The 24,244-nt window shown below is 45.4% G+C and overlaps 2 protein-coding genes across 2 annotated transcripts; one reads left to right on the forward strand and one right to left on the reverse strand.

Annotated features, from left to right (window-relative positions):
- Window positions 1-763: 763 nt before the first annotated feature.
- derl1 (derlin 1) lies at window positions 764-5,358 on the reverse strand. Its single transcript, XM_056444024.1, has 8 exons — window positions 5,060-5,358; window positions 3,588-3,699; window positions 3,170-3,234; window positions 2,349-2,375; window positions 2,077-2,172; window positions 1,853-1,905; window positions 1,609-1,719; window positions 764-1,441 (listed from the first exon to the last, which is right to left on the reverse strand). The coding sequence occupies exons 1-8, from the start codon at window positions 5,210-5,212 to the stop codon at window positions 1,279-1,281; spliced, it is 780 nt and encodes a 259-aa protein (XP_056299999.1). The 5' UTR covers window positions 5,213-5,358; the 3' UTR covers window positions 764-1,278.
- A 1,702-nt stretch (window positions 5,359-7,060) lies between these two features.
- On the forward strand, window positions 7,061-18,894 carry tbc1d31 (TBC1 domain family, member 31). Its single transcript, XM_056445008.1, has 23 exons — window positions 7,061-7,437; window positions 8,339-8,479; window positions 8,820-8,935; window positions 9,082-9,260; window positions 9,449-9,600; window positions 10,539-10,698; window positions 10,794-10,994; window positions 11,260-11,430; window positions 11,593-11,672; window positions 12,265-12,411; window positions 12,483-12,616; window positions 13,271-13,404; window positions 13,490-13,669; window positions 13,769-14,001; window positions 14,085-14,157; window positions 14,275-14,354; window positions 14,459-14,594; window positions 14,761-14,853; window positions 15,064-15,192; window positions 15,282-15,476; window positions 16,827-16,884; window positions 16,959-17,114; window positions 18,272-18,894. The coding sequence occupies exons 1-23, from the start codon at window positions 7,367-7,369 to the stop codon at window positions 18,418-18,420; spliced, it is 3,168 nt and encodes a 1,055-aa protein (XP_056300983.1). The 5' UTR covers window positions 7,061-7,366; the 3' UTR covers window positions 18,421-18,894.
- Window positions 18,895-24,244: the final 5,350 nt, after the last annotated feature.

Below are 24,244 nucleotides of genomic sequence, written 5' to 3' on the forward strand. Positions count from 1 at the left end.
CTACAGTGTGTATTTAGGATGTGCACTGTTGTTGTTGGGCCAAACAAAAAAATCATTTACACCATTTTTACATTTCTAGAAGTGATTCATGACAATTGTCAGTTAATTGATGTGTAAAATAATATTTGGTGTCGGCCCTCACTGTCGTACATACTGAAGTCACCCAGCCATGTGGCCTCGAGGAGACGATAAGGAGACATGGGTAGAGATAAGGAGACGTGGTGGAGATAAGGAGACTGATGGAGATAAGGAGACGTGGGTAGAGATATGGAGATAAGGAGACATGGTGGAGATGAGACGTGATGAGATAAGGAGACATGGGTAGAGATAAGGAGACGTGGTGGAGATAAGGAGACATGGTGGAGATAAGGAGACGTGGGTAGAGATAAGGAGACGTGGTGGAGATAAGGAGACGTGGTGGAGATAAGGAGACAACAATAAAGATAAGGAGACGTGGGTAGAGATAAGGAGACGTGGTGGAGATAAGGAGACGTGATGAGATAAGGAGACATGGATAAAGATAAGGAGATGTGGATGGAGATAAGGAGACATGGTGGAGATAAGGAGACGGATAAAGATAAGGAGACGTGGTGGAGATAAGGAGACATGGTGGAGATAAGGAGACGGATAAAGATAAGGAGACTGGGTGGAGATAAGGAGACGTGGTGGAAGATAAGGAGACGTGGTGGAGACAAGGAGACGTGGTGGAGACATGGATAAAGATAAGGAGACGTGGTGGAGACATAATGACTCGACTCAGTCGACCGTTTCAATAAACAACTTGTATTTACAGAGAAAAAGAGCAGAAAGTCTCATCTTCTCCTTTTGGTCGAGATCTGAAGACAAGCTGAAAACATTTTACACCATGTAGGAAAAAAATCTGAGCTGAAGACGGAGCTCTAAATAACTCCCATGTTCAGCTGCAATGTCATGTGATATGGAGAGAGAGAGAGATGGAGAGAGAACGAACAAGAGAGCGAATAAGGGAGAGAGAGTGAATAGAGAGAGAACAAGAGCTAGAGAGGGAATGACAGAAAGAATGAGAACAAGAGAGAACGAGAGCTTGTGTGCAGCTGCAGCATCTCGTCGTCCAGCTGAAGGGGGTTGAGATCAATGTTGTGGGGAAAGGGAACGGGAAGGAAGCTCAAGCATCTTCAAAACATATTTATTTATATTTCCTTCCGTCGGCTTCACATTCAGTCAGTCGTCAGTCATGAGTCAGTCAGTCATCAGTCAGTCAGCCAGTGGAGCTCTCTCTATCTCTCTCTCTCTCTCTGCTCATTCACCCCCCAGACGGAAGCCTTCGCCCCAGGTGTGACGTCCTCCTCTTCCTCCTCCTCTTCCATCACCCCCTCCCCCCTGCGGCTCCTGGGCAGCTGGTCTGGTGGGGGGGACTCCGAAGCCGGACACTCCTCCCCTCCTGTTGGGGAAGAACCGATATCTGGAGAGAGAGATGTGCAAAGGGGGGAGGGGGAACATTAGAAATCAAGGAATAGAAAACACTTTTTTGCAAATCGAGCAACAACAAGAAGAAACGAACTAACTAACTTAAGCATTGTATTGCGCAACAAAAGAAAATTCTAAAACATTTGGGAGATTAAGACTTACAGGAACTCCGGTGTGGAGAGGAAGCTGCGTCCTCCCAGGTCCACGGGGTACTTGTACATGAGGAAGAAGTAGAGGTGACCCACCAGGTTCCCCGTCAGTTCATTCACAAACCTGCAGCGCAAGAGAAACATTAATACTCAAACCTCACGGGGACAACTTAGAGCAACATGACGACTCCCTCCCTACAGAGTACAGGAGATACCTCCTCATTAACATAAAATACATTGTTAAAGTAGTTACTCACGAGCCTCCGATGATGAAGTTGAAAACCAGAATGACCCACGGTAGATAATGAGCCTGCGACGGAATAATAGGAACACTTATTGATGTGAACATTGGAATAAGTTCAGACGATGTGGTCAAAAACATTAAAAATAGGATAAATGTGCCCCGACATTACTGTGAAATACTTTGTATTTCTTGTGAAGCAGAAGTTAGCGTGTGCGGCGGCGGTGACGGGGACCTTACCTTGAACCTCGTTCCGAACCAGAAGGACACGATGGTGTCTTTGTTGAACTGAGCCCAGATGTAGAGCACCGACATGATGAGGGGGATCATCAGCAGCTGAGGAGCAACAACATTATCGATATATTTTAAATGTGGAGCTTTTGTTCTATATATATATATATATTATATTTCATAGAAATATATTATATTTGATATATTAAAAAATAAATATAATATTTCAAAATAAAATTAAAATAAAAACCCTTCTTTCCATTTAAAAGGAGGATTCTTACCCGCATGTCCATCAGCATCCCAGTTATCTAGAGCCAGAGTCAAGGACGACAACAACAACAACACCCCCGGTGGCTCAAAACAATCACAGCTGGAGCCTGAAGGTTAGAGCAGCTGGGGACCGGAAGGGTTGCCAATCAAATATCCACACTGCCTCACTGACACGTGCCTTTGAGCAAACCTAACCTCCCACAATTTGCCTGAAGTAACAGAAACTATGAAACTATAAAACTGAAGATCGGGTTCAAGGAGAACAGGAGGTTTCCCCAAATGTGTCTCAGGGAAAAGACAGACGATCAAAGCTGAACTCCAGAGAGGAGAGACGCACATGTGACCTAGATTAGGCCACTGGCACAGAGCTGCAGAGAGATGGAGAGAGAGAGAGAGATGAAAACAAAAAGAGAGATGAAGACAGAGAGAGAGAGAGAGGGATGAAGACAGAGAGAAAGAGGGATAGAGAGAGAGAGATGAAGACAGAGAGAGAGAGACAGACCGAGAGAGAGATGAAGACAGAGAGAGAGAGAGGGATGAAGACAGAGAGAGAGAGGGATGAAGACAGAGAGAAAGAGGGATAGAGAGAGAGAGAGATGAAGACAGAGAGAGAGAGACAGAGAGACAGACCGAGAGAGAGAGAGACAGAGAGAGAGAGAGACAGACAGACAGAGAGAGAGAGCGAGAAGGTTTGCAAAGAAGACAGCTGAGTCACAGGATCAATGGTGGAGTGAAAAACTAACTTGGGACGTAACTTTAGAGACGGTGGAATGAAATTCATCATTTAAACAAAATGTTGTTGTTATTTTGTCCCGCCGGCCCAAAAGGATACGACGATGCAGATCCAGTTGAAGAAGAGCATGAAGATGTAGTCCGCCGGTCGGCCATCGAACGCCCCTGGAAAACAATACCGGGAAGAGGATGAGCGTGACACACACTGATCACAAAGTGTCACAAAGTGCAGGAGGAGTCAATTAAAAACAAATTTAACAACAACAGGGGCTAAAACACATCAACAGTGAAAAGATCAAAGTACAATAGGGTTAGGGGGTTAGGGTTATGAATTAAAAAACACAATAAATAAATTAACTAAAAAGATAAAAAAGAAGGCCATAGAATATGTAATTTAACCACATGCTAGTGTAACCAGGTATGTTTTGAGATGGAGTTTAAATGATATTATTGAACCTGTGTGTATGTGTGTGTGTGTGTGTGTGTGTGTGTGTGTGTGTGTGTGTGTGTGTTCTCACCTGTCTCTAACCGACTGGAGTAGTGGTAGAGGAAGTACAGGTTGACCAGGTACAGGAAGCCGGTGTTGGGGGTTATTGGGAAGAACAAGGTGGCGGTCACTGGCCTCCAGAGCTGAAAGGAGAGAGAGGCACGTCAGCACAGCCGCTAAGCACCTGCGTGTGGATTGTAACCTTTACTATTACTATTATACTATAAATTACTTTAAAACAGACAGGATATAATCACAACGTGCAATAGAAGTGGAATACATCTTGAATGTGCCTCAGTTATTACTAGAAATGTGGCTGCACCACCTTTTATTTTGTCATCAACTTTATGTATTTTAGTACACCTACATTAGAGCAGTTATCTAGTTGATATTCGATGAATCTTTTCAGCCGTTAAATCCAACAATAATACAAACGTGTTGCTTTTCTTTTATTTAACATTTGCTCAAATTCAATGTTGCACAAAATAGATTCAAATTTGTATTACGTAATTTTATCGACTAGACTTTAAAGATTCATCATTTATTAGTCATGTTGACGTCTCAGTCATAACCAAAATATAAATTGAGTATTTATTATTATTTACTGACGTTGTCCACATCTTCTGATTTAATGCTATAGATCTTTTATTTTGAAAAATCTTACATTAGTACCAACAGAAAGTATTAAAAATGCATCAAGACATAAGCAGTAATGCTTATTATGTTTGCAGGTGTAGCATGAGAGTATAAAGTGTATATATACAACATTATAACATTATATTAAATGAGTTATTGTTACTTGTTAATGTGAAAGTAGCATTACACTGAAGTTGGAGCTTATTGGAAGTAACGCTAGGTGGTGTAATCTATCAATGCATCATGTTGTATAAACTGACTATAGGTAATAACATGTTATTATAAGTAACCCGTCACGATAGGACACAACTTGCACGTGAGTGTGGTACTTTAATATACGTAGTAACTTTTCACCATTAGGCAAATTAGTATATTTGTGTAATTTGGCCCCGAGCCAGGCCTGTCAGGCTTCACCCGCCGACAACCCGCCGCCTGAAGGGATCCTTTTACTGCAGGAAGTCCAAATTACTTTCTTCAACTTGTGGTTGAAACAGCAACAGAACCTGAAACTAAAGTTATTATCGTCCACTAAAAACAGAAACGTCAACAGCTCGGCTACATTATCATCTCTGGTCATTAAAAATACTTTTTTCTCGCCCCGGTGTGATATTTACGCCTTACAAGGTGTTGCTAAATTAAGTAGCATTTTGACAGCACCCGGAAGTCCTAACCTTCTGCGTCTCGCCCTCCGATTGGCTGTCACACAACACAGGCCTCCTCTGATTGGCTGTCACGCAACACAGGCCTGCTGCTCGGTGAGCCCCGATAGCCACTCGCTAGCTCGCCGAGCACATCCAGAACACACACACACACACACACACACACACAGCTTTACATCGCTACACGCAGGAGACAAGAGACACTCACGTGAAATCTAGTGAGGACCAGCTCTGGGAACAGCATGAGGTTCCTGAAATCAATCAGTCCCAGTTTTCCAATCAAGGGAACCGCGATGGAAGCAGCGAACCAGGACCGGGTGATGAGAGGGATGCTTCTGAACCAGTCCCCGACATCCGACATCTTTCCATACGATCACCGCCGACTTATAAACGTGAAAATATCGCTGCTCTTTAGAATTGCGCTGATATCGCGAACGCGCCGCGACCCCTCGCTGCTTTCTCTGTTCTCGTGTCAGGACTCCACTGCTAACTTTACATGACGTGGCTAATCACAGGCGGCTAGCCTAGCAAGTTACGTAGGTCAGAGGAAGCACATCCGGTTACATCTTTCAAAGTCAAACCAGATGTGCTGAGATATATTTTGTTTATAGCAGCAAGCATGGTTACAACATATACAATACAATAAAATACTAGCAGAGCAGGACATATTCAATTAATAACATTTAAATAATAAAGGATATGAAGATGGAAAAAATGCGTAAGTGTAAAGTATATCAAGTGAAAGAGGTGCAAGGTTTATTGATGTTCAATTTGAGGAGGATCTGGCCAGAGGTGATTTCTTATTAAGTCTTATTGCTGTCGGAAGGAATATTCTCCGGTATTTGGAATGTTCTCCTGTATCAGGAATATTCTCCTGTATTTGGAATATTCTCCTATCAGGAATATTCTCCTGTATCTGGAATGCTCTCCTGTATCTGGAAAATTCTCCTGTATCTGGAATATTCTCCTGTATCTGGAATGTTCTCCTTTATCTGGAATGTTCTCCTCTATCTGGAATATTCTCCTGTATCTGGAATGCTCTCCTGTATCTGGAAAATTCTCCTGTATCTGGAATATTCTCCTGTATCTGGAATGTTCTCCTTTATCTGGAATGTTCTCCTCTATCTGGAATGTTCTCCTGTATCTGGAATGTTCTACTGTACATTCTTATCAAACATTAATACACTGGGGATAATAAATAAAACACCAAGTTGTAAGTTCGTAGAGTTATTTATCTTTCGAGTTATTTACAGAACGATATATTAATTTTGACGACTTTTGTCTAACATGCTCTTAATTTGAAGGATACATGTAAGAACCGGATGCATTTATATTATCTCCCACCAACATGTTTGTTTGTACTTCCCGAGTGACATGCAAAGGTTCCCACTTGCCCAATCTGGGGGCAGAAAGCGACCGGAAATGACGTAACAGATGCGCCCGATTTCCGGCTGTTACCTGCAGCCCGTGGAGAGGGGCGGAGCGAATGACGTGTTCACTGGATGAATGTAAATCAGAAGAAGCACGATATTTACTTGGAGATAATACTCATGTAAATACGTTTGAATTTAAATGAAACCTCACGTGAGGTCAAATCAACAGAAATAAACTCCCACTCGTGTTCTGCATGACGGTCATGTCAAGATTCTCTTTTGTCCACTGATATTGTCCATTTGTCCGTGATGTAATGCTCGTGCCCTGATGACGTTTCTCTGCCTGTTTTACCTTTATTGTCCACCTGATGGCGCAGTAGAGCAAATCAAGTAGCATGAAGCTTCGGCCTGTTGGATTGAAAGCTTCATCTCGCCATCACTAGAAAATACCAGAACAATATCTACTGTTTTGTTCAAGTTAAATGTTGTATTGTGCAGTTGCTCTGTCATTTCCTACTTTTCGTTTGACATTGAATGTGTTTGAGAACTGAGTACGGCACGCGGTGAGGGACATACACGAGACGCGATTGTGCGCGTGTCAGAACGGAACGCCTATTTTTGTTTTTTACTGTTCATACATATAAAAAACACACTTAAAACTCAAATGTGTCCAGTTTATGTTTGTAGGATGTCACTTTCAGTTTACAAAATGATTCTCTTCTTGTATCGCGTCATCATTTTGTAATTTGTTTTAATAGTTTCAAACTACAACTCCCAGCATGCACTCCTCTGTTTACCTGGTACGTCAATTGTGGGCGCCAAAATACCCGCTCTTAAAACGAGCAAAACTAAAACAACTGAAACAGAAGTGGAAGAACACCGGGACCGGAAAGTGCGGAGCGCTTTGAAGGCACCGGGACGGCCGAGTGACGGACGGTTAAACGGCGGAACCGGAAACTAACCGTTAACGCGACTGAATGACGACGTTTTTAAATTTCGCGCTGTTCGCTGCGCCTTCAACGAGATTAGCCGATAGCAGCCGTTAGCTCGCCGCGTCGCTCCGGCAACGGCGTGACGTCACGCCGGGAGAGGAACGGAGACTCCTCTCTGGGCTCTCGGTGGGTCTGAAGACGTCTTTTGAAATGGATGTGACAGACATCGGGAACAAAGAAGAGGGGAAAATCTGGCACCGGAAACCAGCGCCGGGAAAAGGGTAACTAACGTTCCGTCGAGACTGGTGGCGCGAGCCCCTGGTGACTGACTCTGGATCAGCGCTTCATTGTCACGCATTGACTCCTCAGCCCTGAACACCCCCTGACGGCAGCTGCCTGCTCCGCGCGCGTGCAACTATCTGATCACACTTGTTGCATCCACTGTGACGTCACACAGTTTATTCCCAGTGGTTCCCTTCAAGTGTGTGTTGTTGTTGTTGTTGGACACTTTTTCAGTGCATTGTAACCACTAGACAGGAGCCGCTTTTAAATGAAACGTGTTGCTTTTTGATAAAATAATATACATCCTTTATTGATATTACAGCAGCATAGGGTAATACAAACATGTAAACAAATAAAATTATATATATATACATATATATATATGTGTGTGTGTGTATATATATATGACATAGACCCACACAACTGCCCCTCTTAGGCACACACACACACACACACACACACTTACTGTAAATATTGTGTTGTTTTTTATTGTAAATAGTGTGTACTTGTTGCCCTTGCACATTCCTGCTGAGCATTGCCACTTTCATTTCACTGCACACCCTGTGTGTGTATGTGACAAATAAAACATCTTGAATCTTGAATCTTGAATGTGTGTATATAGATATATGTGTATATATATATATGTGTGTATATAACAAATTAAAAACATTAACTGAAATATAAAATAAATGATATTCTGTCAGTATAACATAATAGTTATAATTGAACTGTAATTATACAGCACAGGTTTCAAGTGTGTTGTGGTCTCCACTGGGGCTGAAGAAGCTACCGGAAGCTACCCCCCCCCCCCCCCCCCCCCACACACACACTGCTGGCCTTCTCGACAAGTTTGTGTAGTCTCGTCCTGTCTTACCCTTTTTTATTAAATGTCTTCCTCAGCGTGCTGGTGACGGTGGTCCGCACTGTGCAGCATGCCAAGACGGTGCGCTTCCTCCACGTGGCCTTTGACACCACCGGAGACTCCTTCCTGGCTGGAGATCACCATGGCAACATCTACGTATTTGACATCAGTCGAAACAGGTGTGCAAAAAAAAAATCCCAATATAGTGCTTTAAAGTGTTTATTTACCACTTGTATGATATTACTACTTGGGAATTATGACGTTCCAGAATATTGTGGTCGACTTCCTGTCGTTACTGAGCCCACATTTCTGATTTAGCCTTCTTAATGTTGACACTGCTTTTCTTCCTGTCTGACTTTGTTCTATTTAATACAGAACAATATGATAAATAAACTTGCACACTTGATTTTTTTTCTTTAAACCTACAAGGCCATGAAAAGGAATTACCTTTTTTTATTTAGAGCAGATCGTGCGTTCACATCTCTGTGATCTTGTGTTTTTTGTGTTTTTCTCCGTCAGGTTCCGCCTGGTGCAGAAGACGGGCCAGGCCTGCACCGCTCTGGCTTTCAGCCTTCGCAGGACCACCGAGTTCCTCGTGGCTCTGGCTGACTTCACCATCAAGTGCTTTGACAAAGGTACCGGGCGGACAGCATCCACACACCGCTTCCTGCTTTGAATAATCATTTTCATGCGATGTCCTCTGTTTTTTGAAGTTCTCAGGACTGTTTCCCCCAAAGTTAGTTTTTACCGACCCTTGGTGTTGCTGGGTTCTTTCTCTCAGACACAAAGCAGCTGGTCAGTTGGATGCGGGGTCACGAGGGGGCAGTGTCGTCCATCTCGGTCCAGAGCTCGGGTCGCTACGCCATCACCACGTCGCTGGACACGGCTCAGCTGTGGGACCTGGACACCTTCCAGAGGAAGAGGAAGCTCAACATCCGACAGTCTGTTGGCATTCAGCGGGTAAACATCTACACGTTGTTGTTGAAGCTGATCCATTGTCCTGAGGACTGACACAGTGTCAGGTAGGGATTTAGGTTGTTGGTTGATTTCAAGCGATTGGTTCTCCCGGATAGGTCTGGTACATCTAGGATACGTGATGCGTTCTTTCTTCTCCGTGTTGTCATTCTACCCTGTTGTTTGTCTTGCAGGTGTTTTTCCTGCCTCTCAGTAACACCATCCTCAGCTGTTTCTGCGACGACTCCATCTTTGCTTGGGAGAGCGACACGCTGGTCTGCAAATACCAGCTCCCAGTCCCCAACTGCGGACCCCACATCTCCTACAAGGCCTTTGCTGTGACGCGGTGGGTGTCCTGCACTACGACCCCTAACTAACTCGTTGATTATGTAAACGTGGATCGGAAGGCAGCGTCAGAAACACACCAGGGCAAAGGGCAAAAAAACAATAAATACCCACAAAGAAATAAGAATACAATTTAATATGATTGTCTGATTAATGTTTTCTGTTTGTTTTTTATTTTAAAAAATCTCAGAAAACACTGAATCATAGACTACAGCCTAATAGTCTTATTATTGTCTAATAGTCTTATTATTGACTAATAGCCTTATTATTGTCTTGTAACAATTCGCCCTTATAAATCAATCAAGGGGAAAAGGTACAATACGCAAAAGAAGGAAATGGGCGGATCTGCGAATAATGGTGTTAAGTGTCTGCTCAAACGGTGGTAAAAGAAAAACACAGTCGAAATGCATGAACTCAAATATTATTATATTAAATAAAATTCAATGCATCAGCAAGCTTCCAAAATGAACACACACTGCAAACAATCAAACCCACTCAAAACAAAGTATAATCCCCGGATCCCGACAGTCCCCAAAGTCTTTGCAGTTCAGCGCCCAAACCCCCCCCCCCTCCCCCCAAAAAGCGTTATTATTGACTAAAACTCTTCTTATTGTCTAATAGTCTTATTATTACCTAATAGTCTTATTATTGACTAAAACTCTTATTATTGTCTAATAGTCTTATTATTACCTAATAGTCTTATTATTGACTAATAGTCTTATTATTTACATTTTTATGACAATTGCTCATATCCTGTGAGCCTCAATAAGTATATTTATTATTTTTGAACCACGGTTAAATGTTATTTCACAAGTTTCAATTTATATTTAAATGCTCCTGGATGAAGTCAGTGGGGAAACGGCCCCAGATCAAACCTGTAACCGTCCCACCATGCCAGAAGGCTTCGTCTAAATGCTGACCCCAGACTTGTGTCGGCAGCGATGGGAAGAGCCTCGCCGCCGGGGGCCGCTCCAACCTGCTGCACCTGTGGTGTCTGGACAGCCAGCAGCTGATCCGGGTGATCCAGATGCCCACGCAGGTCCGGACCGTCCGGCAGCTGGAGTTCCTGCCCGACAGTTTTGACGGAGGAGCCAGTCAGGTACGCGGACGGCGGGGCTCCCCTCGCTCTCGTCTCCCCTTGGCGGCGTCCGACGTGCTCCTTCCTCCCCCTGAGACTCTGCTTCGCCTCCCTAGACTCTGGGCGTGTTGAGTCAGGACGGCGTCATGCGCTTCGTCGACATTCACACGTGCAAGCTGCTGTTCCACATGGGTTCCCACGAGGACGCCATCACCGCGGTGACGGTCAGCCCCAACGGCAGACACGTGGTGGCCATCATGGATAACGGCAGCGTCAACATCTACCGGGTCCTGAGTCTCACGCAGGAGTTAAACAAGGTGACGGCGGTTAGGAAATGCTTTAACATTATCTCATGTTTCTTCGAAGGTTATAAATTGATTTCTCAATCTATCTAATTCACTGAAGGTGTTTATAATTTAATCCCCATTGTCGTATAATATTCTAACTGTATTTATGTGGCCTGCGTTCCGCGTCTGTACATTGTCATAGAGGATGATGTGCACACTCCCCATAAAACATGCATGGTCCTCAAGAGCTTTCTCATCCGTTGATCGTATTAATTGATCCGTGCGCCTCATCCAGCCGCCTCCCTCCAGGGTGGCAGTCGTCTCTGGCGGGGGAGCTGTTCACTCGTCTCACCTCAACGTCAAGGTCAGGTCAGAGGTCGTTCAGAGGCAAACCAAGAGCTCGGGTCGGCGTACGCATGGGAAGATACTCAGACCCCCTGCTGTGTCTGCAGATGAGGATAAAGAGGTGGGAGCAACACACACACCAATGGCCTAGTACAATGTTTCTATTTATTTATATAGAGTGATGTGAATGTCTTATGAAGTCGTTCACACAGCCCCCCCCCCCCCCTCTTGAGTGGACTAAAGTGTGTCATTGATGGAGCGTCTCCCTCTCTGTCTACGATAGAATGAACTTCCTGCTGGTCTGAACAAGAAGAGGCTGGTGGCTATGCTCAAGGAGTTTGGAGAGTATCCTGCTAAATACAGGTAACGAGTACTTGCGTGTGTGTATTCTATAATGTAAATGTATTTGCATTTTAAAAGCAGCTGGAATTGTCACTTATTTGTTATTTAATAGATTTTTTTGGTTTAAAAGGAACAGTATTTTTTTTTATATTTTCTTGATTTTTATAAGCATTTGTTCATGGGACCTAAATGTTCTGAAAATATTGTATTAATAAATCTAATTTAGACCAGCAATGACATTTATGTTTTATCCTTTCGCATTACACCATATCAGTGTGTTTACTTTTAATTAATACATTTAGATTAATGCATATTTCATTGTAAGTTTGGTCTCAAATTTTATGTAGACGTGGGTCAGTGGGTAGCAGGTCCGTCTTTCAATCAGGGGGTTGGAGGTTCAATCCCCGCCCTAGTCGATGTGTCCTTGAGCAAGATACTTAACCCTGAGTTGCTCCTTGTAGCTGTGTACGGTGTATGTAAGTAACATGATTGTAAGTCGCTTTGGATAAAAGCGTCAGCTAAATGACATGTAGTGTATTAAAAAGTCTTAAATGTAACTTGTTTATTCCTGTCGACACCCTGCACACTCTTAACGCACGTGTCCCCGTCGCAGGATGTTTGTGTGGCGCTCGTTGCTGCGTCTCCCAGAGAACCACGCCGCGTACAGCAGTCTGACCGATAAGGGCCTGCACCCGGCCTACCTCGCCATGCACGACAAATACCCCATCAAAAGCCACAAGTTACAGCGGGGACTGCAGAGGTAAGCGCTCTCTTCCTTCTGCTGGATTTTGAAGTTTTATTTTTCACTTGTCATCATTTGGTCTTCAACAGGGTTCTGTCTGCCTTGGCTCACTGGGCAGCCATCTTTGGAGAGGTGGAGTACCTTCCACTGGTCGCCTTCCCCTTCGTGAAGCTCTTCCAGAACAACCCGATGCTCTGCTTTGAGGTGGTGGCCAGCGTTCTAGGTACTTTATGGTTATGATGAGAGGTCGTTTCCCCAGGAACCACGTACACAACACGCATTATAAAGCTGTCCAGTGTATTGAGCTGCTGCTTTGAGTAAAGTTTCTTAATTTCTACACGTTCTGTACCTGTGTCATGTGTAGGGTAGGAAATGTAGATATTTTTCACTGACTGAAATCCAGAGCATTTAGAAGGAAATTGGGGGCACTTGTGATATAACATTTACCTTTGTTCAATAATAATAAATATACTTATAGGGGCTTACAGTATATGAGCACATGTCATAAAAACGGCAATAATAAGACTATTACAGATAGTCTTATCTACAGATTCAAAGGGTTTTCTTAGATTTTTAACAAAAAACAAGTCTTATTTATTTGTGGTTCTTCGTTATTAAACAACTATTAACAAGTATAACTTATGTCTTTGTTTTTTTATCATAAAAAATTAAATGTATTGATTTTTTTGTGTACCTACCTAGTACAGGAAGTAGAGATAGGACACAAAAACAAAACGTTATTAAATTATCTAAATTAGTACCATTTAAATTCTCAAACTTACTTCAAGTTTTTTCCGTTGTTTTCTCCGTTTCCCAGTCAGCTGAATGTCGGTGTCCCCCGTCTCTTGAGTATTGACGACTGTCTCTTTGGTTGCAGTGAATTGGGGTCAACATTGGTTCGAGTACTTCCCCAACCCTCCTCTGAACATCCTGGGCATGGCGGAGAACGTTCTGGCTCATCATGACAAGGAGCTGCTGCAGCACCTGGTGGACTGTGGCGTCACCTCGCAGGTAACCGCGGCGACGCCCACCCGGAGGAGACCGCTGGACGGGTGTCCTGGAACTCCAGACTCTCAGATTTGATTGTGCGTCTCAGCTCTATGTGTGGCCCCTGCTGGAGACGCTGTTCTCTGAGGTTCTGACCCGTGACGAGTGGCTCAGGCTCTTTGACAACATCTTCTCCAACCATCCGGCTTTCCTGCTCATGGCCTGCGTGGCCTACATCACCTGCTGCCGCGAGCCTCTGCTGCGCTGCTCCCAGAAACAGGACTTTGAGGCAAGTCCCCTCTGGAAATGCAGTCCGCCCCATATGAGGAGGTCGGTGAGAGTTTCTTTCTCTCATGCGCCGTCAAATTTGATCCATCCTCCTTTTCAGTATTTCTTTCACCACCGTAACAACCTGGATTTGGGCGCCATGATAAAAGAAGCCTACCGACTCATGGGCGGCACGCCGGCGGACATCCACCCCAGGAACATGCTCTCCGACCTAACGCCGCTGACCGAGGGCCAGTACCCCGTGTTCAACCACTACCCCGAGTTCATCGTGGAGTACCAGAGCCGAGAGCGGGAGAAGATCCGGCTGCAGGAGAAGGAGTATCTCCGCGAGAGGTGACATTAGAGAGTCTTGCATAACACACATCAAGGTCATCCATGAGAAATGGTGCAGCAGATGAATTGTCTCCGTCACTCAGGCAGGAGATGTCGACGCTGCGCACGGATTTCGTGCGTCGCCAGGCTGAAGAGGAGGCCTATTTCGCACAGCAGGTAGATATGGTTTATATATATATATATATATATTTTAAGCATAAAATGTGTTGTAATTCATGTGCATATGAAACGCAAGCCTAGCATGTCAGTCACTTTGAGTGATGGTGGAAACAGGAGCTGCTGCAGAACGCAGAGGATCAGCGCAGGAACATCCTGGCACAAGAAGAGGAGAAGCTAACGGAGCAGAGGGCGAAGTAAGAGAGACGCACGTCTATCGTCGTTGAGTTACGGGGGGGGGGGATAAAAGGACGATGTCGTTGAGCCGAACGGGCCGCTGCCACCGCTCTGTCCTCTGCAGGCTGACCGCCATGAAGAGAGAGCTGAAGGTGAAGGAGTTGCAGCTGCTGGATGCAACGAAGAGACGGTTCCTCAAACACCAACAGGACCTGAGAGCCTCGCAGGTCCAACGGCTGGACCAGGAGATCAGCCGGAAGGTAACCTCGCGGTGGAGATTTGAACTTTTATAGAGAGGAGCCCACATTGGGCTGTGACCCCTCTCGGGGATTAACAGGCGTAACTCCATTTGCTACCTTCTACCAAAGAATGTGTCGTGGACTTAACCTCCACTCCCCTAACGATGAGCTCCATGTCGTGCAACAGATGGATCTCCGGGAGCGGGAAACGGCTGCAGCGGTCCAGGATCTAGAAGTCCGGCAGATGGAGCTGGAGGCTCAGAGGAGACTCCTTGAGCAGGTGACACACTGCTTGCATTAAACCCTCCCTCCTCTCTCTCGGCATCCTCTTTTCTTTCATTTCTCCCTCCCTTTCTCTCTCTCTCTCGGACCATTTACTCCTAAACAATGAGTCTCTTAGTCTCTTGCAGTTGAAAATAACTGGACTGAGGCAGAATAATAATAATCACAGGGAATTCCCACCATGTAATAACATTTGTGTTTCTCTCAGAACATGTTTAAGGTGCAGGAGCGCACGGGACAGGAGGTGGAAGAGGAGACGGAGATGAGGATGAGGAGGGCAGAGAAGGAGGACGAGAGCTACACGGAGATGCTACACGGCACCGAGGCGAACATGCAGGTGAGTCGCTGAAACAATATCGGCATGAGGAACCGTCAGAGATACACCAACTCTGATTGTGGTTCCTCTAACTTTCTACACACACACAGGCCCTGGAGGAGTCCCTGGCGGAGGCGTGCCAGCTGGACCTGGACTCCCGGTGGCAGAGAGAGGTAGCGCAGCGCCTGCAGCAGGTCGACGCCGAGCGGGACCGGAAGAGGGAGAAACTGAAGGAGCTTCACAGGCACACCGCGGCGGAGGAGGAGAGGCTGGCCGACACCATGAGGGACGTGGTGGGAAGGAAGGTTAGTTGGTCAGCATCTGAAAACCAGCGCCACTAAATAGCTCTGAAGAATAAATATGTATTGATGTTTGTGTTCCACACGAAGCAAACATCCTATCTCTAAGAAAACATCCTATCTCTCAGAAAACATCATACCTCTAAGAAAACATCATACCTCTAAGAAAACATCCTACCTCTAAGAAAACATCATACCTCTAAGAAAACATCATATCTCTAAGAAAACATCCTATCTCTAAGAAAACATCCTATCTCTTAAGAAAACATCCTACCTCTAAGAAAACATCATACCTCTAAGAAAACATCCTACCTCTAAGAAAACATCCTACCTCTAAGAAAACATCCTACCTCTAAGAAAACATCCTATCTCTAAGAAAACATCATACCTCTAAGAAAACATATCTCTAAGAAAACATCATACCTCTAAGAAAACATCCTATCTCCAAGAAAACATCATACCTCTAAGAAAACATCCTACCTCCAAGAAAACATCATACCTCTAAGAAAACATCCTATCTCTAAGAAAACATCCTACCTCTAAGAAAACATCCTATCTCTAAGAAAACATCATACCTCTAAGAAAACCTCATATCTCTAAGAAAACATCATACCTCTAAGAAAGCATCATACCTCTAAGAAAACCTCATATCTCTAAGAAAACATCATACCTCTAAGAAAACATCATACCTCGAAAACATCATATCTCTAAGAAAACATCATACCTCTAAGAAAACATCATACCTTTAACCCTTGTTGCCTTAGGGTCATTTTGACCCGAATCAATATTACACCCTCCCCCCGCCTTAGGATTAATTTGACCCCATTCAATGTTTAATGTCGGTGTTCTTTCGGTAGTCAACAAACAAACATAAAGTGCCTCACACTTAAACTTGGAAAACAATATTAATTCTAATAATTTTCTGGAGGTTTTAATTGCTGGCGTCAAATTGAACCCAAAGGGTAAAATATGTTAGTAAATATAAAGGTAACAGGAGGGTTAAACATTGAATCGGGTCAAAATGACCCAAAGGCAACAGGAGGGTGTAATATTGATTCGGGTCAAAATGACCCTAAGGCAACACAAGGGTTAAGAAAACATCATACCTCTAAGAAAACATCATACCTCTAAAACATCCTATCTAAGAAAACATCATACCTCTAAGAAAACATCATACCTCTAAAAAAACATATCTCTAAGAAAACATCATACCTCTAAGAAAACATATCTCTAAAAAAACATACCTCTAAGAAAACATCCTCTCCCACCGTCTCAATGTCTGGGATACATGTAAGATCATGACTGAAGACGAATGGCCGGGTGTGGGACAATAAGCGGGTTGTGCCTGGTTTACAGTGGGATGACGTCATGAGGTCCAGAGCCCAGTTACAGGAGCAGCGCCAGGCCGCCTCAGGTAGACCTCCACCTGTACTCCGGTTCTGTTTGAGTCCAGTACATCCTGGATCTAACATCACATTGTTCGCCTAGTGCCGGACGGCCAGAGACCGGTGTGCTCCACCACGGGACTCCTTCACGGACCCGCCGCCGCTCATGTGAGAACCCGGTCGGCCCCCGCGAAGCAGCCCGGAACCGACATGGTGTGCCTGAACAGCAGCTCTCCTTCAGAAAGCACCTCCACCAACTGTAAGTCCCCGTGCGCGTGACGCCGTGTGTTCTGAAGCCGGTCGACAGCGCGCCACACCGACGACCTCCAAGTTGCGACACACACCCAAGATTTAGCCGTTAGGTGAGGCAGGCAAACTGAGCCTGGGGCCCTTAACTAAAAAAACAGCCCATAACAGCTATAGATGTGCTAAAATGTTCATTTAATTTGTACTATTCTAACTTATTATACCCTAAAAAGAACTCCACAAACGTGTAACTCAGCTGCATGACCTCAACCATCTCGACTGTAGCGCTACGTCTTCCTCACAGATAAATATCACTGGTTACGTTGCCGATTCAGATTTGACTCTCAAAATAAAACGATTAAAATATGATTCATTATTATTCATGAAACTTTCCGGCATGGTAGGAGTCAAAGCTCCGCCTTGGACAGACATGTTCCCAACGGTCCTCAAACCAGAAATTGTTGCGCAACGAGAAAAATGCTCTGCAAACATTTAGCTGACCATAAAGCTGTAGTTGTACGGTAAACAATGTCACGACGAGAGGTACACGAAGCCAAGCCGGCAGGGATTTGTATATTTGAGTGTAGAAATAGTGTACGTAAGAAAACGTCCCTAATATTATAAAATACAGCCATTTCATTTGAAACCTTCAAAATAAAAGCACAGGATATTTTTCTTCACATGTCTTTCAAGTCGTCAGGGGCCACATCAAATGACGTGACGGGCCTTGTGTTGGACACCTGTGCTCTACCTGGACAGATGACGATGACATGTTCTACTCTGCCCTCAGAAGGACTCTTTAAAGATAGAATTCAATTAGAATTTGATTATATTTAAGGCTGCAGCGAACACTAAATTTGTGTTATTGATGAATCTCCTGATAAGTGACACACACTACCTTCCCTTGGTGGGATGATCAGTTATTTTTCAGTAAAAAGGCTGAAAAATGAGATGATGTATTCAAATTGACTTTTTGTTCACTTCTGTGTTTTAGGACTGTACTGTCCCCTTATTGGACAAGCAGGAACTATTCCATGTTTGAATCATTTGTAATAGAAACAATATTTGTCATCAAATAGTTTCAGCTACAACGCACCGCGACCGTCTCTTTCTTTAGTTTCCGCATCAACACTTTCCCCCCGCGTCCTTCTGTCTTTGTTCTTCGGACAGTTTCTCTGGACCGAGGCCGGGCCCAGCTGGACAGCAGCGAGCGACAGCTGCTGAAGGACATCCGAGAGCGGAGGCAGGAGCTGTTGGTGAGAGCCAGAGAGGGCAGCTCGGCGTGGGCGCACGGCGCCCCCCCCTCTGGCGCCCTATGACCCTGAACGCCTCTCCGACATGTTCGTTTGAACGTCACTCTGTGAGCTCACGGGACAATCTGACGTCCAATGAGAACGTCCTACGTCCGTTACTGTACGGTGAGACATCCGTGAGTTCTACACATCTGGTAACTGGACTACAGACCATCATCTCTCTGCATTTGTAATCATAGTACCTTCCAGTTCATGTGTACAATTTTATATTCAAAGTCTTTGCGCTGTTGCCTCATTTTTGCATTTTTTTTTATTTCAATGAATTTTACATGATTTGTCTTATTTAAAACCTGGTGTGGATAAAATGTTTTTAAAAGAAATCCTGATTCAACCGTCTGTCTCATTCTGCGTTATGCCACACGTCTTTTGGTATCTATTCAAATGTATTTTTAAATGAATAAGAACAGTAACGTACACGCCTGTATGCAGAAAAGTGGAACCAGCTATACCGTTTCCTGTGAATGGGATCCATAGAGTATTACAATCGGATTATGTGTAATATACAAATGTGTATATATATATATATTATTTATATTTATTGTGTGTGTATATATATATATATTTTTTTTAAATATATATAATCTTTTTTATATATATTTTTTAAATATATATAACATATAAAACCTATAATATATTTAAAATATATAGATGTATATATTACAGATGCAGATCTTTTTTAGAGATATATACATATATATTTCTATATATTTAATATATATTTCTTTTTTAGAAATATATTTCTAAAAAAGATCTGCATCTGTAATATGTATGTATATTTATATATATATACAAAATAAATGTATTAAATATGTATTTAAAATATATATATTTATATAAAACAAATATATATTTAATAAATATATATAAATCTTTCAGAAGCGGATCTGCAGTGTTGTGGTAAACCCAGTCTCACCTGTGTGCTCCTCTCTGGGTGTGACCGGCGCCGTCTGTCTCAGGTGTTGGTCCTCAAGTCATCCAGGTGTTGTTGACATGACGTGACAGCCATCCCCATTCCTGTCACTCATCCTTTCTTCCCCTCCACCCTTCATTCATCCGTCTTGCACCTGCTCGAAATCACAAGGAACACATAAGGAACAAGTCGATCCCTTTCTGCTCCGTCACTCGACCAACAAAAACAAAAACACGTTGAGCCTCGTGGACTCATTCAATTCAATTCAATTCAGTTTATTTGTATAGCCCAATTTCACAAATTATTTGTTGTCTCTGCTTTGCTTACAATCGTACATATACACACATCCCCCAAAAAAACCAACATCGGACCAGGAAAAAAACACCCAAATAACAGGGGGGAAAAAAAAAGAAAAACTGAGCAGGAGAGGAGGAGGAGAGGATCCCTCTATGAGATGCAGATGCATGTAATGTGTGTAGTGAGAGAGGTAGAGTTAAAAGTTAAATAATGAATATGAAATATGTAGAGTGTATGAATAGTTCATAGTAGGCATATTCCACGATGGAGACCTCCACGATCCATCAGGCAGACGCGTCTTGAAGCCTGATATTAAATCTCCCTCATGCTGCCAATAACTTAGCTATGAATCAATATTTGCGACATTGACACATCTCTTTATCGACCTGTCACCTCGTAAAAACCGTCTTGCCCCAAGCAGGGGCGGCTCCCCGGTGCCTCCCCGGTGCCTCCCCGGTGCCTCCAGCGCGCAGCTGTTCCACTGCTTATGAAAACTGAGATATTAAAACCTCCTGCGACTCAACCTCCGGGACCCACCGAGCCATGGACACCAGCGGCGTGTCTCCGCTGCTCTACCGGAGGACAGAGCCCCGCGGGAAGGTGAGGCGGCGGGTCCAAGACCTGCGCATCCCGTCCTCCCCGCGCTATGACGTCATGGCCAGCAGACCCGCGCTGGACTTGAGTCACAACGAGAGCGCGCGGCTGGCGGTGGACTCCCTGCTGAGCGGCGGCGTGCACGAGTACCGCGAGGTGCTGCGCGCGGAGGGGGAAGTGGACTTTCTGTCGCAGCTGGAGAAGAACTACATCCTGGAGCACGCGAGGGACGCGCGCGCAGGTCGGACACCTCCATTTGTGTCTTTGAAAACATCAAATGTTACTAAGAGAGCGATTCGTTAGATATAAAATATAATTATTACCGGTTGTATCATTTTTTGCACATCACAGCATTCATTACGTGTTTATTTAACTCTATAATACTTAATTCTGGTCACGTGACATCTATTCCTCCTCTGCTGCTCTCCTGAAGGATTCTTCTCTTTTATCCCCCTGAAAGGGTTTATTTTTATTTTTTTAGTGTTCTTCCTGATCCGATGTGAGGTCAAAGGTCAGGGATGTATGTGTACATATAGCTAAAGGGGAATTTGTGATATTGCGCGATATATAATAACTGGATTGAAATTGGAGATCCTGACGGAGGTTTTGTTTCCCTCAGATGATCCTGATGCGATCGACAGCTTCGCGGAGGTGGAGAGCTCCTCCGCCGCTCAGCGCCCGGCGAGCTCCACGGACAGCGACTCGACTCTCACAGGTCTGAGGAGATCCTTTCAGTCTGCTCCAAGAAATAGTTATCTTATACCGGGGGGCGCCAAACAGAGCCCGGGTCCCCCACCCCCCCTCATGAACAGAGCCGGGGTCCCCCCCTCATGAACAGAGCCGGGGTCCCCCACTCACCCTCATGAACAGAGTCCGGGTCCCACACCCCCCCTCATGAACAGAGCCCGGGTCCCCCACTCACCCTCATGAACAGAGTCCGGGTCCCCACCCCTCATGAACAGAGCCCGGGTCCCCCCCCTCATGAACAGAGCCCGGGTCCCCACCCCCTCATGAACAGAGCCGGGTCCCCACCCCTCATGAACAGAGCCCGGTCCCCACCCTCATGAACAGAGCCCAGGTCCCCACCCCTCATGAACAGAGCCCGGGTCCCCCCCCCCCCTCATGAACAGAGCCCGGGTCCCCCTCTGACTGACTGTCATCTCCAGGACAATTTCCTTCCGGTCCCTCCCCTGCACATCGATTAATTCTCCCCTTAATAAACTTAAATATACTTCAAATACACGTAACTCTTCACTTTAAATACACTTGTCACTTTAAACTGACTCACTGGTTAAAGTTCTGAAACCTCTGTTAAAGTCTGTGCACTTTATCTTATATTTATATTCTTAATTCTCGCCCTGTGTTGGTTGTTGTTGTTTATTGTCGCGCGGCCCCGCCGTGACACATTCCTTGATGAAAGGTTCTGATGTAACTTGATGAATCCTGTGGAGAATACTCCGTGGTGAATCCCTGTGATTGTGTGTGTGTTCCCAGGTGAGAGGCGGGCGGAGCCGGTGCTGGAGGAGCCCGACGTGGAGCTGCACCTGCAGTCCGACCTCAAGGCCACGAGCATGAAGGACCTGGTCAGAGAGTTCATGAGGAAGGCTGAGAAGGTGTGTGTGTGTGTGTGTCTATGTCTGTGTATCTTTGTCTGTGTGTGTGTGTGTCTCTGCATGTGTGTCTCTGTCTATGTCTGTGTATCTTTGTCTGTGTGTGTGCGTGTCTCTGTGTGTGTGTGCCTGCGTGTGTGTGTGTCTCTGTCTATGTGTGTCTGTGTCTGTGTGTCTCTGTGTGTGTCTCTGTCTATGTGTGTGTGTCTGTGTGTGTGTGTCTCTGTGTGTGTGTGTGTGTGTCTCTCTCTGTCCGTGTGTGTGTGTGTCTCTCTCTGTCCGTGTGTGTGTGTGTGTGTGTGTGTAGGCCCTGGCCATCGTGATGGGCAGCTTCAGTGACGTGGAGCTGCTCTGTGACCTCCTGGAGGCGAGCAGGAGGAACGTGTCGGTCCACCTGCTGCTGGACCACCTCCACCTGCACCTGTTCGTCAGCATGTGGCACGAACTCAACCTCAACAGCAAGAGCTTCCCCGTGAGTCCCCCCCTCTTCATCTTCCTCTTCCTCTCCATGTCTGAACTTGGCTTCATTCAGTGCGCCTAAAGGTACAAGTGGACATTTAAGTGATATTCCACCAACACAAATCTTTAACTTGGACATGTTCATGAACTCAAAGAGCAACGTCGTAAACGTAGGTTCAGTTTCTCGTGTTCTTTCTCTGGAGGAGGACGTGCTCACGTGTGTCGCCACGAGGGAGTCAAAGCCCTCATGTCATACACCTTTTGTCCACTAGGGCGACAGATCAACACTTTCCCTCAGTGTTTTGTCTAAGTATAGTTGTCTGTGAAATCCCTTAATCAAAATAAAACTTGAACATGTTGAATACTTGAGTAATACTTGCAGTTTGTGTGTGTGTGTGTGTGTCCATGTGTGTGTGTGTGTAGAAACTGTCAGTGCGCAGCGTGGATGGACAAACCTATTGTGCCAAGTCAGGCAGGAAGCTGACCGGCCACATCACAGAGACGTTTATCATCACTGACTGGACTGAGGTGCTGACCGGCTCATACAGGTACACACACACACACACACAAACACAAATGAATTATTCTAATTGTATATAAGTATATCTAACATGTTGGCATGTCTAGTCAGCGTCCACTTTTGTGACTCTTAATTTGTGTCTCTCCTATTAATACTGTGTGTGTATCTGTATGTGTGTATCTGTGTGTGTGTGTGTGTGTGTGTTCCTCAGTTTCTGCTGGCTGTCCTGGCAGGTCCATCGTAGTCTTGTGGTTCTGGTGAAGGGCAGCGCGGCCGTTCCTTTCCATGAGGAGTTCCTGCGGCTGTACTCCAGCTCCAAACCCATCCCCGGCTTCGTGTATTTCATCATGGTGCCTCGCGCTCTTCCTCGCGCTCTTCCTCGCCACGCAGATCAAAATGACATCAATTCCAGATCGGGCCCGACCGAAACAACGTGCCTTGAAGTCCAGAATCGAGATGCTCAAAACGATCAGAGCGAAGCAGAAATTCCGGTTTTAAGCAATCAACAGAACTCACCGGATGCCCGGCCTCTACAGCCGGAACCAGAACCTCTACAGCCGGAACCAGAACCTCTACAGCTGGAATCAGAACCTCTAGAGCCGGAACCAGAACCTCTACAGCCAGAACCAGAACCTCTACAGCTGGAATCAGAACCTCTAGAGCCGGAACCAGAACCTCTACAGCCGGAATCAGAACCTCTACAGCCAGAACCAGAACCTCTACAGCCGGAACCCGAACCTCTACAGCCAGAACCAGAACCTCTACAGCCGGAACCAGAACCTCTACAGCCGGAATCAGAACCTCTACAGCCGGAACCAGAACCTCTACAGCCAGAACCAGAACCTCTACAGCCGGAACCAGAACCTCTACAGCCGGAATCAGAACCTCTACAGCCAGAACCAGAACCTCTACAGCCAGAACCAGAATCTCTACAGCCGGAATCAGAACCTCTACAGCCAGAACCAGACTCTCTAAAGCTGCACCCAGAACCTCTACAACTGAATCCAGACCTTCTACAGCTGCACCCAGAACCTCTAAAGCTCCACCCAGAACCACTACAGTTACACCCAGAACCACTACAGCTGCACCCAGAACCTATAGAGCTGCACCCAGAACCGCTCGTTCAACCTGTGGGCCAATCAAAACACACAGCGGGGGCCGTACTCACCCAGCACGGTGCACAAAGAAATGTGGACCCTCTGGTGGAGACTCAGAACCCGACCCAGAGTCACTCAAACCCTCTCCGGCTGACCCACGTCTCACGCGTTCAGTCTCAGCTTATCATCACGACAGCTGAGAAGAACTCGAGGGCCCGCGAGCCGATCCCCCGACACGCCGCGTCCCCCACGCCGGGCCAGCGCCGGATCGTCAGCCGCCAGCCGACGTTCAAGGCCGATCTCGAGGGCCACGACGTGGGTACTGATGGTCTTTTCTTTTGGC

Source organism: Pseudoliparis swirei, chromosome 22, assembly GCF_029220125.1.
Source record: "Pseudoliparis swirei isolate HS2019 ecotype Mariana Trench chromosome 22, NWPU_hadal_v1, whole genome shotgun sequence".
NCBI lineage: Eukaryota > Metazoa > Chordata > Actinopteri > Perciformes > Liparidae > Pseudoliparis > Pseudoliparis swirei.

Excerpts from the sequence above, each read along its gene's own strand:
- derl1 (XM_056444024.1), bottom strand. The coding sequence starts at position 5,212 with ATGTCGGATGTCGGGGACTGGTTCAGAAGCATCCCTCTCATCACCCGG. Across the intron at positions 1,906-2,076 it reads GGTTCGGAACGAGGTTCAAG|GCTCATTATCTACCGTGGGT; the intron begins GTAAGGTCCCCG and ends ATTCCGTCGCAG. Across the intron at positions 1,442-1,608 it reads CTCTCCACACCGGAGTTCCT|ATATCGGTTCTTCCCCAACA; the intron begins GTAAGTCTTAAT and ends CTCTCTCTCCAG.
- tbc1d31 (XM_056445008.1), top strand. The coding sequence starts at position 7,367 with ATGGATGTGACAGACATCGGGAACAAAGAAGAGGGGAAAATCTGGCAC. Across the intron at positions 7,438-8,338 it reads AAACCAGCGCCGGGAAAAGG|CGTGCTGGTGACGGTGGTCC; the intron begins GTAACTAACGTT and ends TGTCTTCCTCAG. Across the intron at positions 11,673-12,264 it reads GAGTATCCTGCTAAATACAG|GATGTTTGTGTGGCGCTCGT; the intron begins GTAACGAGTACT and ends TCCCCGTCGCAG.